Source organism: Zonotrichia albicollis, chromosome 7, assembly GCF_047830755.1.
Source record: "Zonotrichia albicollis isolate bZonAlb1 chromosome 7, bZonAlb1.hap1, whole genome shotgun sequence".
Lineage (NCBI taxonomy): Eukaryota > Metazoa > Chordata > Aves > Passeriformes > Passerellidae > Zonotrichia > Zonotrichia albicollis.
The window spans coordinates 39488968-39504623 of record NC_133825.1 but is presented as its reverse complement, the minus strand read 5'-3'; the positions used below and the strand labels follow the sequence as shown (position 1 = coordinate 39504623).

The 15656-nt window shown below is 42.1% G+C and overlaps 1 protein-coding gene across 1 annotated transcript in view; it reads right to left on the bottom strand.

Moving 5' to 3' along the window:
* SORCS3 (sortilin related VPS10 domain containing receptor 3) overlaps positions 1-15656 on the bottom strand; it is a 262386-nt gene that overhangs the window by 65013 nt on the left and 181717 nt on the right. The window contains exons 6-7 of the mRNA XM_074545187.1: positions 14913-14977; positions 8164-8282 (exon numbers count right to left, since the gene is read on the bottom strand). Coding sequence (XP_074401288.1) covers positions 8164-8282; positions 14913-14977 — 184 coding nt within the window. The remainder of the gene's footprint in view (positions 1-8163; positions 8283-14912; positions 14978-15656) is intronic.

Here is a 15656-nt window from a genome sequence, read left to right as displayed (position 1 = left end):
TTATCTCCCTGTGCTTTTCATTAACATCATGCCTTCTGCACAGTCACTGAACAATTTGCAATTACCTGAGTGTGCTGTGGGATTTCTGTGCATAAAGCACCCTCAAGTTGTCTGGTAAATTCAGCAGGCTTAGAAAACATGACACTCTTTAGAGCATCACACCCATCAGAGAAAATCTGCTCTGACAAAGCAGCATTCATTATACTGGCCCAGTCCCTGTTCAGCTCCCTCTCCCCTCAGAGCAAAGATGACACAGCTAAAGGACAGAGTAATCTCAAGTATTGCATTTGTTTTAAAAGCAACTCCTGCAGAAAATGTGCAGTTACACCAAAACACAAGCCACATCCGAGCTGCAGGTGCACATCACCCACACAGAAATCAACTTATGAGAAGAGCATAATTGTACACATTAACCCTCCTTTTGATTTCAGAGGAAACATATGAGTTTGCCAAAGCAATACTTTACATCTTCAGCTGATCAATCAGACAGCTTGATGGGAGGGGAGAGAGTGATAAAAGAAAGTACATCACAAAATGCCCTAGAAAGAAAATCAATAAAAAATAAATAAATAAAGGAAAATGTTAATTTTTTTTTTTTTTTTTTTTATCAAGAGATGGTTAGGCTCAAGTTCCAAATGTGATATTTGGCACAGAAAAAATGAAACTGTGCTAGAAATGGATGAAAAGCACCCAGCAGTGAATAGGAAAGTAGCTAACTACTTACTGCCTGTCTTGCTTTAACAAGAGCTTTTAACTAGCACGTGGGATGCACTTTCTTTCATCTGTATGGATTAATTTCCCCCACTGGAGTGCTGTCCAGCATTTTAAATAGGAGCGAGAGGAGATCAGCTCTAGCAGGCATTATTCACCAGTAAAACAGGTGTAATCGTGTTCATCATTTAAACGTCTTCATCCTATTAGTTTCATAATAAGCTTTTAATGATTCCTTCAATAAAAGACTCAAAGACCAGCCCCTACAAGCTGGAGAGTGCTCCATTGTTCCGCCAAACCGTTTTCTCTACCATCGATCGCAAAGATAAAAATCAATCGTAGCTAAGCAGGGTGAAGTTAAAAATAAATTGCATGGATTGATTTCTGTTAAGACCTTTGGCTCCTAGTTAATGGAGGAAAAAATGGAGGAAAGAAATTTATATTTGAACATGGTGTATTTAGTTTCTATGAAAATAGAGAGACGGTTCTATACTGGGAAATGAACATTTAATTTCTCCCCACTATCCTGTTTCACTGCTGAGAAGTCTCACATTAATTAAAAAAAACAACAATCAAAAAAACCCCCAAAAAATAACAGCCACTTTGTTTATTCCTGGGGAAATTTGCCACTTATTTAAGTTTTTTAATTGATCATTTGATAACCAAGGTCAGGAATCCCTATGAATTAGCATCAACTCAGCTGTGGCTGCTGGTTGAAGTCTATTCACCTGATAAATTACTTCAATTCAGCAAATATGCTCATTTAGCCTATTCTTAAATACTCAATAAACTTGAAACATACACTCATGTCCTCCATAAGCACTTTCAAGTGCTCCTAAACAAGCACAGTTATAACCAGTAATAATATTAAACTACTTATCTGAGCTGGGCTTAGATATATGTAGCTTCTAGAATCAGGAAATTTTTCCCCCTCTATAACACCTCAAAGAGAAACGTCCCCCCACCTGAATTCTAATATTATAAACAGTAAGTATTTTTATTTCTACTGAGGCTGGGGAAAAAAAGGTTATTATAATTATATCCACCCTGATAAACCAGAAATTGATTCAAATAAAAAGAAAGTATATAAATGCCATTTTGATTCAAATTACTTCAGCTGAAATTTTTGCCTGGACTCTGATGAGCCACCAGGCATCCAAAAAAGGAAATATTATCCATTGGTTTTGTAAGACATTATCAGTGATTGTGGGTGAATACTGACATCTGCATATGTTTTAAGGAAACTTTTCTGATGCAAAAGAAGACTAAATGGTTCAACAGATTTTGGCAGAAATGTTTGTTCCTCAGAGCCAGAGGAGTTATTCAGATGTGCACTCTCAGACTCCCACTCAGCTGCACCACACAACAACCTCTGGAGAAATTCGGGATTTGCTCCTTTTCACTCTTGCCAGTGAGCAGGCTGAGAGGCTGCCCTGCTGTGCAACTCCCTGAATTAAGCAAAAGTCTTCCAAGTTCAAACTTACTTCAGAAGGTGAAGAAGAACCATATAAAAGATCAGAATCGCAGAAGAGCATTTTCACTTGAACTTTTCACTTTCTGTATGCAATTCCTACAATTCCTACAAGAACTGCAGCTGCATCTACACTGCTGCATGCACAGGATGTGAGTAACCACCATCCCTTGCTCCTAAATGGCAACACCACAGACCCCATCACAGCCAAGACCCTGTCTCTTTTCCCAGCTGCCCTCAAACTCTTTCCTTCCTTCATCGCATCAACCTCAAAACAAAGGGCCACCAAGAGAGCAACTTGGCTTTTTGAACATGGGATCATCATATGTCGCAGGACAACCTGAAGGAATATGGACTCAAGAGAAAGATGGGCAGTTCCCAGGAGACTGAATCACAAATGAAATGGCATAGAAAGAAGACATGAAGGAGAAGTAGAAGCAGGGGCCAATGAGAGACAAGACATTGAGTTTCAGCATGCAGCTAAACACCTTGATAAATCATGCCATGGGATGGAAAGGGGAAGTGGTACCCATGCTTCCATTCTTTAAAGGCCTTGGAAAGTGATAAGGCAGTGCTCCTCAGAATGCCTTTCTGATTAGTGGTGCAAAGCACTTCCCTTTTAAAATGGAAATGGGCCAGGATATGGAGCAAAACACCAATCCTTTCCAATTAAACTTTTCAGGGATCATTCCTTGTCTTTAAGGGATCACCAGTCAAAGAGAGATCTGAGAGGGTTCATCTCCAAAGGCATTTGTCTGGCTTGTATCACCCCCAAACCCAAACCAGGTATCATCTGCTAAGTCTGAGGAGTCTTCTATACCCAGTGGTGTTGTCACTGCTATGGAAAGTGCTGAATGTCCGAGCTACAACTCAGATCAACTTCAGCTCCTCTCCACTGGGATAGCAGAATCTGCAGCATCCTGGAGAAAAATAAAGACATAAAAAACTACCAAGACAGGTATTGATCACCCATCCACACACCTCTGCACTTACAGCCAGCTCAAATCAAAAAGGCCAAAGTAGCCCTGAGGGTCTCCAAGTGCTGACAGAGGCAGAAGTGTAAGAGAGGAACGGGGACAGCGATAACTGCATGCCAGACTAGGCTGGTATGATCTCTGGGGGGAAAGACACAAGCAGAAGGGTTTACACAACACAGTAAGATTAATAGGGGGATGGAAACATATTTATGAGACCTAGATCTACAGCTGGGGAAAAAAAGAGAAAAAACAGTTTTGAGAAGCCAAATCCTTTCTCATGTCCCTCAGGATCTTGTGAATATGCCTAAAATCTTATCTGTCCTTTTCTAACTCTGTCAGTTCCAACTCACAAAAAATACTGTCTCTCTGTAAATTTTGTCCCACTGAAATCCTTAGGTCACCAGCACTATAACAGTAGTAGTGCCATCAGTCCTCATGTTACACATTCTGAAGAGTTCCATCACAATTTCAGTCCATCTCCTGATACCCTGGCTGCTATGTGAAGACAGAGTCCTCACACGGGCCAGCACTGGGAATGTCTTCCCTCTCCACTAGCAGCCAGGCTCATCCAAGGTGGGAGTCCAGCCCCCCAGAAGAACCACTGAGCCACTGCACCTCTCACAGAACCTTTGGGCAGCCAGAACAGCTCCTTTAACTCAGCAGCACTTAGCTCTCCATGGCAGCTATGGGTCTGCCTGCAGGAATGCTGCTCTCTGCAAAAAGCACTGCCCCTCAGCAAAGCTGATTCCCAGGGAATGCACTGCCCTGTTCATGTCCCTTGGGACCCCTCAGACCCCCCAAAATAAGCAATTGGGAATTCTATGGCCCAGACTGTCCTCACTGCCTGAAATAAGTGGTGACATTTACTCATGCTTTCCCTCATTTTCAGTGGAAATTTTTGATCTGTTGACAAGGAAACACACAGATCATTCCTGATCCTCTCTTTATAGAGCCAAGCACCACTGATATTTGTTTACTTGTAGGAAAATAAAAAGGTTCTCTCCAAACAACACCATCTCACTCAAAATAGAATTTCCTGAAAAATAATCACAATTTTCATTAAAGCCTATTTAATTTTCAACACTTTTCAGCTGCCTGAGCAATTCCATTAGAAACCCTGATACAAGACTTGCTTGAAAAATACCTTTCCCAGAATTCCCTCTGTAATTTATTTTTTAACAAATAAATTCTCCAAAGTATCAGTACTCTAGATTCAACCCAAATGACCATCTCTGATCCCCGTGTCTTATAATGTAGGCTCTGCAGATGAGAGTACCGCAGCCGTTTAGGAAATTGTCAGGAAATCACATTTTTTAGGCAGTTGTAGCTTATGTTTGGACCTAAGTTTGGAAAGTGATATTGCTTCAGTAACAAGTGCTCACTGGAGCACAGCTATGTAATTGAACACCACAGAGATGGACATTAAATGGCAAAGTTGATCATCAAATTAGCTCCTTCTGCTATAGTACAGAAGTCCAGACATATTCCAAGGTTTTCTCACTAATAAATGACTTGTTTTGCAAGTTGTATGAATTTTAAGTATTATTCATGAAAGAAGATTATGGTTTTGGCTCCTGGTTACACCAGAGCAATATTGTGAAGTGAATGAAAATTTATACATGCAAGAGAGGGTAAGAGTTTTTCTTAATATATCAATTTATGCAGAATTATCCAATCCAATCCTAGTGACATGACAGGCATCCTTAAATAACTATTGATCAATCAAATAGAAAGTCAGCCAATAAATTCAGAGTGATCACCTACTGTTTTATTCATAATAATTCTTCCTAGTCTCTCTTAGTAGCTATATCTTTTGTCCCTCCACATTACCTTTTACATCTGTCCTCATGGGCTATGCAATTTATCTCTTTTGCCTGGCAACAAGTGCCAGTCTTTTCAAACTCTCTTCAACAGATAAAATTTTCAAGCATAAGATCATTCTAATTTTCTTTCTTTGTATTGTAATTCTGAAAGATCCTTTCAGAAGTGCTGCACAACAGGAATTGTTGATTTATAATGGCATTATAAAGTCTTCTGTTTTCTTCTTTCCCCTATCCATTATGGATCATAGTATCATGTTTGCTTTGAGTGCAGTTAAACAAGTTAATGCTGCTCAGGAATCTTACAGTGCTAGCCTGGTTATCATCTTGGTTAGAATGGATATTCACAAGTAAATAACTCTATGCAGATAATCTAAGACATTGATATCAATAGCTGGAATTCATCTTCCCTAATTTTACCTGTCAAAAATTTTGGGGTTTTCACTAAGCTCTACTTAGGTTCCTTCCAATATTAATGAGAAAGGCATACTCAAAGAGAGACCTAGCTCATGTTGAAATAGGTGAAATAAGAGATAAAGTGCCCCTGAAGGTTTCAATTGCTCTAATTTTAGAGGAACATTGACTACAGATTTAGAATAAAAATCTACTGGTTTAATGACAAAAGTCAAAAAAACCAAAAAAAACCAAGTTCCCCTCTCCACTCCAGGACATTAATTCTGATTTGTTCCAGAACAGACATATCAGAACACATGCACCAATGCTTTATGCAGCTATTAAACCTCACCAAGTTCTTAACATTTAATTTGATATTTATTTATTCATCTCTGTCTAATATTTAAAATTCTAAAGACCTGGCTCCTACACTTCTGTCCAAGATTACCCAGACTGAACAACACGTGTAAGACATTGCAAGCAGTCAATCTGACACATCCCATAATATGCAGCAATACCACATGGTTTGTGAGACTAATATATCCAGGACATATTAGCTATATATGTACCAAGCAAACACTCTGCATATCCCACTGACCATATCCTGGATTTAACACACCTTCAGCTCAGAGTGTGCTGGGAATCTGAAGTGCCTGCATGTCACTCGAGCTCTGAGTGGGCTCAATCCCTGCCCAGCATCTGCAGCCCCTTACAGCAGGCTGCTGGACAGGCAGAAACCTCTGCGTGGGCTCAATCCCTGCCCAGCATCTGCAGCCCCTTACAGCAGGCTGCTGGACAGGCAGAAACCTCTGCGTGGGCTCAATCCCTGCCCAGCATCTGCAGCCCCTTACAGCAGGCTGCTGGACAGGCAGAAACCTCTGCGTGGGCTCAATCCCTGCCCAGCATCTGCAGCCCCTTACAGCAGGCTGCTGGACAGGCAGAAACCTCTGCATGGGCTCAATCCCTGCCCAGCATCTGCAGCCCCTTACAGCAGGCTGCTGGACAGGCAGAAACCCTGCCAGTGTGACACAAAACACAGGGAAAGGGATAAACAGCCTGGGAATGGAGACTCTCAAAAAGAGTCTCCCAAAGCAGCAGCAATGTTCTGTGTGTATATTTAACAGCTTTTTAAAGTGTGGGGATGTGATTTTCAATTCAAACACCCATTAAGCTATAATAAGACCTTGCTAAGAATAGTCAAGACACTTGAGTAGTACATATACATACATGCATGTGTTTGTACACACACACACACAGATTATTTTTTTTCACTTGAAGTTTTTAGAAGCTAATAGCCTGAGTGGCTTACTGCTGATTTGAGGCAGAGGAATATACACACCAGGCCCACGTCCTCACTGTGAAATCAAGATTCTAAACAGACTGGCCTTGTTTTAACACAGATGAGAGTTGTGGAGTGAGAAACATCTAAAAGGCCTCACGCTTAAAGAGTTGGATGTTCCACAACATCCTTAGCCACAGACATAAACCACTACACTAACAGAGTCTCTCTAAAATACTCCTTGGAGAGCAGAGCATTTATTGATTGGAAAGCCATTGCTTTTAGCCAAATCATTACTTACTAAGTAGCAAAAACTGAATTCACAGTGTTTTCTAGCAGTGGATCTCCACTGAGGCCAAAGGAAGCAGTAGCAGACTGGGTTTCACGGGGGATTGAGGGGACCTGTGGCTCCCACAGCAGTAGGTCATCTCCAGAGCAGCACACTTCCCTACTTTCAGAAGAAATCTGCCAACCTTGCTCAAATGCATGCAGTTTTCATACTGCAGCCCTCCCAGGCCACAGGGATCCAGTCTTCCACATAATCCCAGCACATACTTATCAGTCTTCCGTCTTATAAGAAAGTCTGACAATAAACACAGCAAATCTTTCTCATAATTTGGATATAGTCAAGAAAAATACTCAAGGAAATAAAGTAGGAGCTTAATATACCCCAGTCTTATTCAAAAAGGGAAGCATGTGTCTTTTTTGTACCACCTGAATCCAGTCTTAATCTCATTTTGTTCCCCCTGGTTCAGCACTGGAGGCAAGCATTTAACATCACCATGTCTGTAATTTCTGTATCTCCTGAGCTTCCTGCAATCTGGAATCACCACAGCCTGGCCCTCAGTCTTCCACCAAATGGTACATCTTCAGGAAATGTTCTTCCAGACAGTACTATTCATTCTCAGGCTTCCACAGACACAAAATTTAGAGAGATGGCCCTGTTCCATCCAGCCCATGTATTCTCAAAAAATCTCAAAACCACATAGTTTCTTACTCAATTTCTGACACTTTCTCCTCATCTCCAGAATCATCACCAACTGACAAATTTACAGACATCTTTCACTTTGAAGTTGCCCTGTAACAACTTTCCTCAATTTTTCTGCTATTTTACCTCCTACAACAAATTTTGGTTCACCCTATTAGCATTACTTGACTGTCAAATCAGCATAAATCTTTCCAATTGCTAAAATAATCATTCACACCTTTCCTTTGCTCTTCTCTGTTCTCCCCAGTTCATTTCTAGTTCCTTTGTATTTTACAATTAGCCATACCAATAGCAAGTTGTGAAATTCATGGACCCTTAATGAACAAATTTTAAAAATATATGATTCAAGGCAAGTGATAAGCAGGGAGATCAAGTGCTGTATCCCAGACTACAGAGCCAATGGGATGGACTCTTAAGAACTGGGGTCCCACATGCTTATCCTAAGAATATCCTAAGAATATACCCAAAATAAAAATCCCTTGTGCAGGCAGAATTCATGTCCCATTTGCAGGAAGCCAACGTACCTGGATGAAGATGTACTCATCCTGAACCACCAGGGAGCTGACGTCGATAGAGCGCGAGAAGGGCCCGCTCCTCTTGGTCTCGGAGCACTCCTGGATCCGACAGGTCAAATAGTGGGTGTCTGCAAGCGGAGCAGGGGAAACATCAGAAATGCCCAGGGAGGTAAACACCATCAGCAGCTCCAAAGAATGTCTTATCTCCAGCTAGGGAGATGTTATTTCAGGATCTGCCTCCAGCCTTTGACACGGCAATTGCTCTCTGAAGTTAGGAGTTCACCATACTTTGACACTGGCCATTCCCTTTTCTGTTGTGTAGACAACCCTCAGGAGACTGAAGTCCAAAACCCCCCCTCAATGGAGGGTACCAACCATAAATGCATCAGAAAGTTGCTGATGAGACCAAATAGAGCAGAAGCCACCCGGGTAGAATTCGCCAATTCCTACATCCTTCTGGAAATCATACCTCTGTCTTCCCTCTGAAATCTCCTAGCCTTGTTGACTGGTTTTAACTGTGGCAGTAAAACTCAAAAAGAAAAAAAAAAGCCCAAATCAAGACTATTAAATTTAACTTATTTTTCTGTGAAAATCAGAAGCATCTCTCAAAATTAAGTATTTATAGGCTAGGAACGAAAATGCCACGGCCATGAAATAGCCTGATTAGCTGAAGATTCCTTTAAGCAGATATATGCTCTGCAAGAAGCATCAAATGCTTCAGTCTGGAGAGAGGAACAGAAGACTATCACACTAATGGGATCCTGTCAGGCCTTGACATTGCTTGAGAGGAGGAACAGGACTGGGAGAAGAACAAGAAAACAACAGAAGGAAAAGGCAGATATACAGAAAGTTAGAACAAGAAGAGACGTGCTCACCTCTAGTAAGTTGAGAGAGGTTATAGGGGGTTAAGCATTATTTCACTCAGGCTAAGAAAAGGCCTCACGAAACAGAACAATGAATGCATTGTGTTTCTGGATGTGTGTAATCTAAATATGCCATCTCAGCTTTTCAACTGCTCTTCTGAAAACTGCAAATTAGGAAGAAAATAAAAATACTACTAAGATGACAGCTGGAGTGATAAAAAGGTCATATCTTTTGCACTCTGGCACTTTATAGGCCTCCTAGATTCAAATGCTTCTTTGCTTTTCTGCAGAGGGTGAGGACAGAACATCAATGAACTTAACAGCAAGTTTGTAAGGGCTGGGGTGAGCCTGGTGCAATGATTTTAGCTCACAACAGAACTTTCTGACATGGACCTTGTCAAACTGAGCTCAAAATGATAAAAGAGAAGTTTAAAAAGACAATCACTAGCCCAGCAAAGCTGCTTACAGGATTCTCCGTCACAAAAAAAACCTGCCTTGTCCTTGGTCTGTGTCCTTCCAGTTACAGCAATATGTGGGGCAGTGGAAAGCTTTGGGAGGCACAATTTAAATCCTCTGAGATTCAGCCAACTGCCTTCCCAAATTCTAAACCAACATTCATAGACTGATAGTTTCCTCCTTTATAGTCTTGTCCCAGCTACACTCTTAGAAATGCAAAAAGAATGCAAGTCAGAGTCATTAATAATTAGACTAATAATTACTAAAATATTTTTTCTAAAGGAGTCAGAAACCACAGCCAAGCTTTAATCTAATGAAGCTCCATGCCCAACTACCCAGTGAGTGAAGGCCCCTGTTTAAAGGCTGCAGACCTGGTTCTGGGTTGATGCACCAGGGATTCCAGGTTAATAAGGGCTGAGTCAGAGCAGTCACACAGGTCTGGTGCAGTAATGAAATCGCAGTCCCACTGAGGATGCTAAAGCAGCAGAAAATGTTGCTGGTGCCAGCTCGGAGTACTGGGCAGTGATTAAAGTGAATGGTGACAAACACCTAACATAGAGACGGTGCCAATAACCAGAGTATCAGAGCTGTGCTTTCTCCCAGCATAAAATTCCAGCAGCAGCAGCAGAGAGGTCAGACTTTCAGCTGGCATAAATTAAAGTTCTTCATCAACTGATATACACACACTTGGCCCAGAGCTGCTATTTAGCTCCTCAGTGTGGAACCTAAGCCAACCTTGCAGTGGATAAAAGCAACTTCTCAGAAAACAAGAGGGTCTTATGTGCTGCCATGCCATCCAAAGAGATCAACAGCGGTGACTTGCTCTTTGAGGTAGCTCTAAAATTAGGCAGAACAAGGAGGAGAGGTCAGGAGTTGTATTTTTAGAAGCTCATTCCCTCCAGTACGTTCTCCCACACAGTCGCCTGGATATTCTTATCCTTCCAAAAAGGGGATAATTTGCTGCTGCTGAGTGACAGAATGGGAAGAGGAATAAAAACCTGTCACAAATAAATGCAGATAAATCACAAGTCATGACAACGAGCTTCCTGCCTATTGGGAAATGTGTCATTTTGAGTGTGTTACACCAGCAATCAAATATACTCAAAGAATGGCACCTGATTAATATTCACAAGGAGATAGTGGTGGAGAAGGGGGGTAGCTCACTACCCACTTTCCATTTAGTCTCTTGTTTTATTTATTTTCATATATTTTACAATACAAGCCTATTAAAAAAACAAACACAGACACAAATAATATATCTTTAAACCTCTCTGCTTTAGGATACCAGATAAAGTTGTCTTGCTTTTTTCCTGCTTCTACAAAATTTTTTTTAAAATAGATTAAAAATCAGGTAAAAAATATAGCAGCATCCAGTTCTGTTCCCATTTGTGTGTAACTCGAAGCAAGAAACAATCTCAAGTCCCTGCTCAAGCTTCTAAAATGTGCTCATTCACAGAGCACATCTTTTCACATAGAAAGAGCAGGGTCTCTCAACAAAAGCCTCCATTAAGAGAGAAGAGGCCACCCTAACTTCCAGGCCATTGTCAGCCTCTCCTCCAGAATGAGGTAATTTTGCACTTTTGGGCAGCCACAAGGTAGAAGGACATTCACCCAGAGAGGCAGGTGACATGAGACTAAGCCATGCCTCCAAAGCCTTGCTTACCTTTTACTGGCAGTTGTATTGTGTAAGGAAGGTTGTTTCTATCTGGGCACTTCTTCCAATTTATATATTGTCCTATACAACACCAGAATTAAAGGGTTTGGGTGTTTTGGTTTTCAGGGTTCTTTTAGCGGGCTGGATTTTTTGTTACTTTTGGGATTTTTATAATGTTCCACTGCAAAAGGAGTTGAGAAGGGCTCCCTACTTTCTAGGCAGCATTAAAAATTTCTCATGCTTATGAGCAACCCCATCCACTTCCTCAACACATCTGTGAATGTGGCAATATGGGCATCAAGCAGCCTGGAGGGCTTCCTGCAGCTCCAATCCCAGCATCCATGCCTCCACACAAACCCTTCCCACCTCCCTCAGGATTAGGGAATGGTTTTCACAGATGTACAGCCATTTTCCAGCTGAGGAGTCTGAACCACCTCCTCATTGCTATTTAACACAGTCTTCCATCTTGAGATTCTGGAGTATATTTTTACCATTTTGCAGTGACAAAACGGAAACAATTTCTTGAGACTGGAAGGGACAAACTGGTGAAATAAGCCAAGCTACCAAGTTTCATCTTTTCCTGCCAGCCATGCCAGCTTTGGCAGGAAGCAGGAGCACAAGAGGCTCTCTCCCCAAAGATGTGGGTTCCTGAAGGGAGGCAGTGAAACAGACAAAGCTGTTGTGCTGCAGGCTGCAAAGGGCCAACCTGTGTGCAGGTGGCTGTGACTTAGACACGGGACAGAAAGTCCTGCCTCCCTCCTGGGATGGCTGGCCAGCATGGCTAACAGGGAAAAGGGCAGCTGACAAAGACAAGCTGCATTGGCAGATTGGCTCAGCTTAAATCAGGCCCTGGTATCAGGCAAGATTTAAAATCATAACATCGTGAAGGTTTCCATGAGAAGGAGAAAAACTCACTGGTCTCAATAATTTTTCCCCCAAAGAAAAAGACATGCAGACTCTCCAGGAATTAGTTACTCTGTTTTATCCTTTTGGTTAGCTTTTCTCCCCCTCTTTTTCCTATAATTCAAACCCTGTTTATTGCAGTGTATCTGTGAGTGGGGTGAAGATTAACTCACTGAACATCAGAAAGTTCAATAAATCCTTCGCAGGAATGCTGGTGGGTGCTTGTGTCAGTGTGATCATAACAGTCCCCTTGCATCCAGCCCTGTCCTTGCTGCTGCCTATTACAGTGGCAGAAGGCACAATGCCCAAGGCTCCTACATGTTTTTACAATTTAAAAATGCATGCCTCGATTATTATTCTGCTACAATGACTCTGCCAAGATGTCGAAAAAATGTGAAAAACTTCATCTGCTACAAAAGATGGGAACAGCTTGAGATAAGATAGGCACTGGAATTATCAGCATCTTGCAGTATTTAAGGAGACCAGGCACAGGGGCAGATGGGTTTTTCAGAGACACAACCATGACTGGACAGACAAAACCATGTGGCAAGATATCTTGAAGGACAGTCACCAGAGAGGTGAACAGGACTGCCAGCTCCCAGACCCATAAGCTTATTGATAGCCCTGACTCATCTATAGATGAATGAGATTCCAGCATGCCCCATCACCTGTTCCCAGCTCCAGAGCTCCTTTTAGGCTCCACTGTCTGAATTGGTATTAGATGGGTTCTTGAGTCCCATTAATGCCAAAAGGAAAAAAAAAATTAAAAATTTAAAAAATCATCAAAATCAGGAGTCTAGTTCTAAACAGCCCTTCAATTCCTTTCCCTCCCTTCTCCACTGCTTTTACTACTTTTTTTTTTTTCTTAAAAACATGGAGGCAAACAGAAGAAGAAGAAGCAAGAAAAATGCCCAGCCTAGGAGAATCATGTATGTTTCAAGCAGCCAGTGACATTGAAGGCATGGATTCTTCTATCTGAATTAAACTAAGCAATGGGAATACTTAAATCTATGTCTGCTAATGCATCACATAAGTGACTGAGCCACCAGATTGACCTAAAAGAGGCATTAGAGAAGCTTTTCTTCCTTCTGCATAATATCAAGGAAAACTTTCATCAGAAGCTTTCTGATCAAGAGGAAGTAACTGCAGAGCCCCATTTTCCAGCAGGTGTAAGTGCCTCAGCTGTTTCACTGAGCACAGGAAGGCCCAATTTGGTTGCAGAACTAACTGTGAGAAAAGTTCAGTGCCCCATTCCTGAGCACCCAGAGCTGAACAATGTCACACTGGGGAAGTCTACAGCTGTGAGGCTGTCATCTCTTTGTAACACAAACTAATATTGTTTCAAGCCTTAGAACCTCTGATTGGAGCAACACTGTTCTTTTGCGCTGTGCTGGGAGAGGGGTCCTTGGTACAGGCCAGCAGGGCCAGCACAGCCCCACAGATCTGCGATGGCAGCTGCACTGGGGCTGTTTTGCTGACAGCACTGGCCAAGCCTGGCTTCCAGTGAAACCCTCAACACCATCAGCTGCCAATTTCAAAATGCTGAATTTATATATTAAAACAAGAACAAAGAGCAAACCCCTGAGCAAACAAGACCTGAAGGAAGAGAGCTGACTTTAAGCTGGGGATACATCTTTCAAACATTTACATCCTTGACATATCCAATATTCAAATAGCTGGGTGAGCAAGTTTAAACTTAGTTTGAAAACAGACTCCATCAGCACTTTGCTTGCTTGCTTGGGATTTTTTTATTTGCATTTGACCACTTCTCCCATCATACCTGTGACAGTACACACTGCAGCAAAGGCACTGAAGATGCCTCCCTACCTTGTCCACCCACCTGTCGGCCTGTTTTGCTTTTTCCACATATTCAACAAACAGCTGTCACCCCTGAGCTGTTATTGCCTGGTTATTTATTCAGCTGCCATCACTAAATAGCAGTGGGAGGCCAGTGAATGATATTAGAACATCCACAACCTCAGAGAAGCCATCTTGACAGACAGAAGTTTGTTCACGCTTCTGGCCTACGCAGCACTTGACTAAAACAGAGAAAAGTTTGCAACCAACAAAAATGAGGCTTTTTTTTCCCCCAGAAATCCTTTAACTCCTTCATCCTATGCTGTTTTTCTATACTATCCCTGCACCAAAAAGGGACACTTGCTCCATTTCCTCACACTGGAGTAAAATTCCACACACGGAGCAGATGCATTACTATGCTGCAGTTCCTGTGAGAAATACCTAAAACACTTCAGAGAGAGTAAGTCAACTTACTTCTAATACCATGTCTTTGCTGGAAATTGACTGTAGGAATTCATTCCACTGCAAATGTGAATAGATTTATTTCAGTGAGGAGTTAGGATTTTTTTTTCCTATTTCCTGCTTCAGATCCAGGCACCTTTTCAAGCCTGTAATATGTTGGTATGGAACACTTATTCATACATTATGAGCAAAACTACAAAATACTTTCAATACAAGACAAAGGGGTATAGAGACATTCTGGCTGGAGGGCAAGTCTGACTGCAGGTAATTTCTCAGATTCTCAGGTACCACCTAGCTGTTCTGAGCACCTCTGGAAATGCACAGAGGTTCCATGGTACAGTGCTGGTAGCCCAGCGCTTTATGATTGATGTAAACTATGTGATACTGAAACAGCTAAACAGGGAACAGAATAGATGGGTTCCTAGCCCTCCACAGACACAAGCCCTACACCCACAACTTTCCCCTGCAAGTTCAGGATAAGAACATCACATCAAACCCCATGACCCACATCTCCCCTTCCAATTAAAATGTAAATGGGGAGGTAAAATGGATGAAGTGGATTCTCATTCCCACTCCATTCTTGGCTCAAAGCCCAGATTTCAGCACTGGCTGCAGGCACTCACGTCCATCAGCTGTCCGGGCTTCCATGTGCACAAGGTCAGGTTCTTTATCCAAACCAGCCACTGACCTGGGAGGAGAGAGACAGAGAGAGAAGGCAGTCAGTCAGCTGAAGGGCTGCAGTCAGACAGAGCTGGTGAAGGAACACAACGCCAGTTTAAACCTAGCTTGGGATACCTGGTATGTAGGTCTCCACCTTTAAACAACTCATCTCCTTTGTATTTCCACACAGACCATGCTCAGGGGCCCTACACCAACCTTCCCAGGCACAGGAGAGTGATCCTGCCTGTCCCTTGTCTACAAGATCAAGGCTACTATGACTGTTCTAGTGATAGCACAGAGGGCTGATCCCAAGACCCGGTAAAATCAGAGTTCTGGCTTAATGCTGAAGGAAAAACAAGGGCACAACTGCCTCATGCCTTCAGAAAGCAAATTAAAAGGAGGTTTCATTTGGCTGATTAGAGACATGAAAGACTACGTTTCCTGATTTGCCCCTGGTTTGCTGGGCAATCTTGTTATTCTTTACCTCCTTTTTCCCATCTTCAGAAGAACAACAGTGTTGCACATATGGTGTATTTCTGATTTTAAAAAGGTGAGAAAGTACTCATTATTCACACCATGATCCCATGCCATCCATGGTCCTTGACAATTAGGAAAAGAGGCAAAAGGAGTTTCTTTCATCTCACTAGCTGGAACTCAGGCACCCCAAGTCAAATCTTCCCATGCATTGTTATTTACTCCCTAAAAAT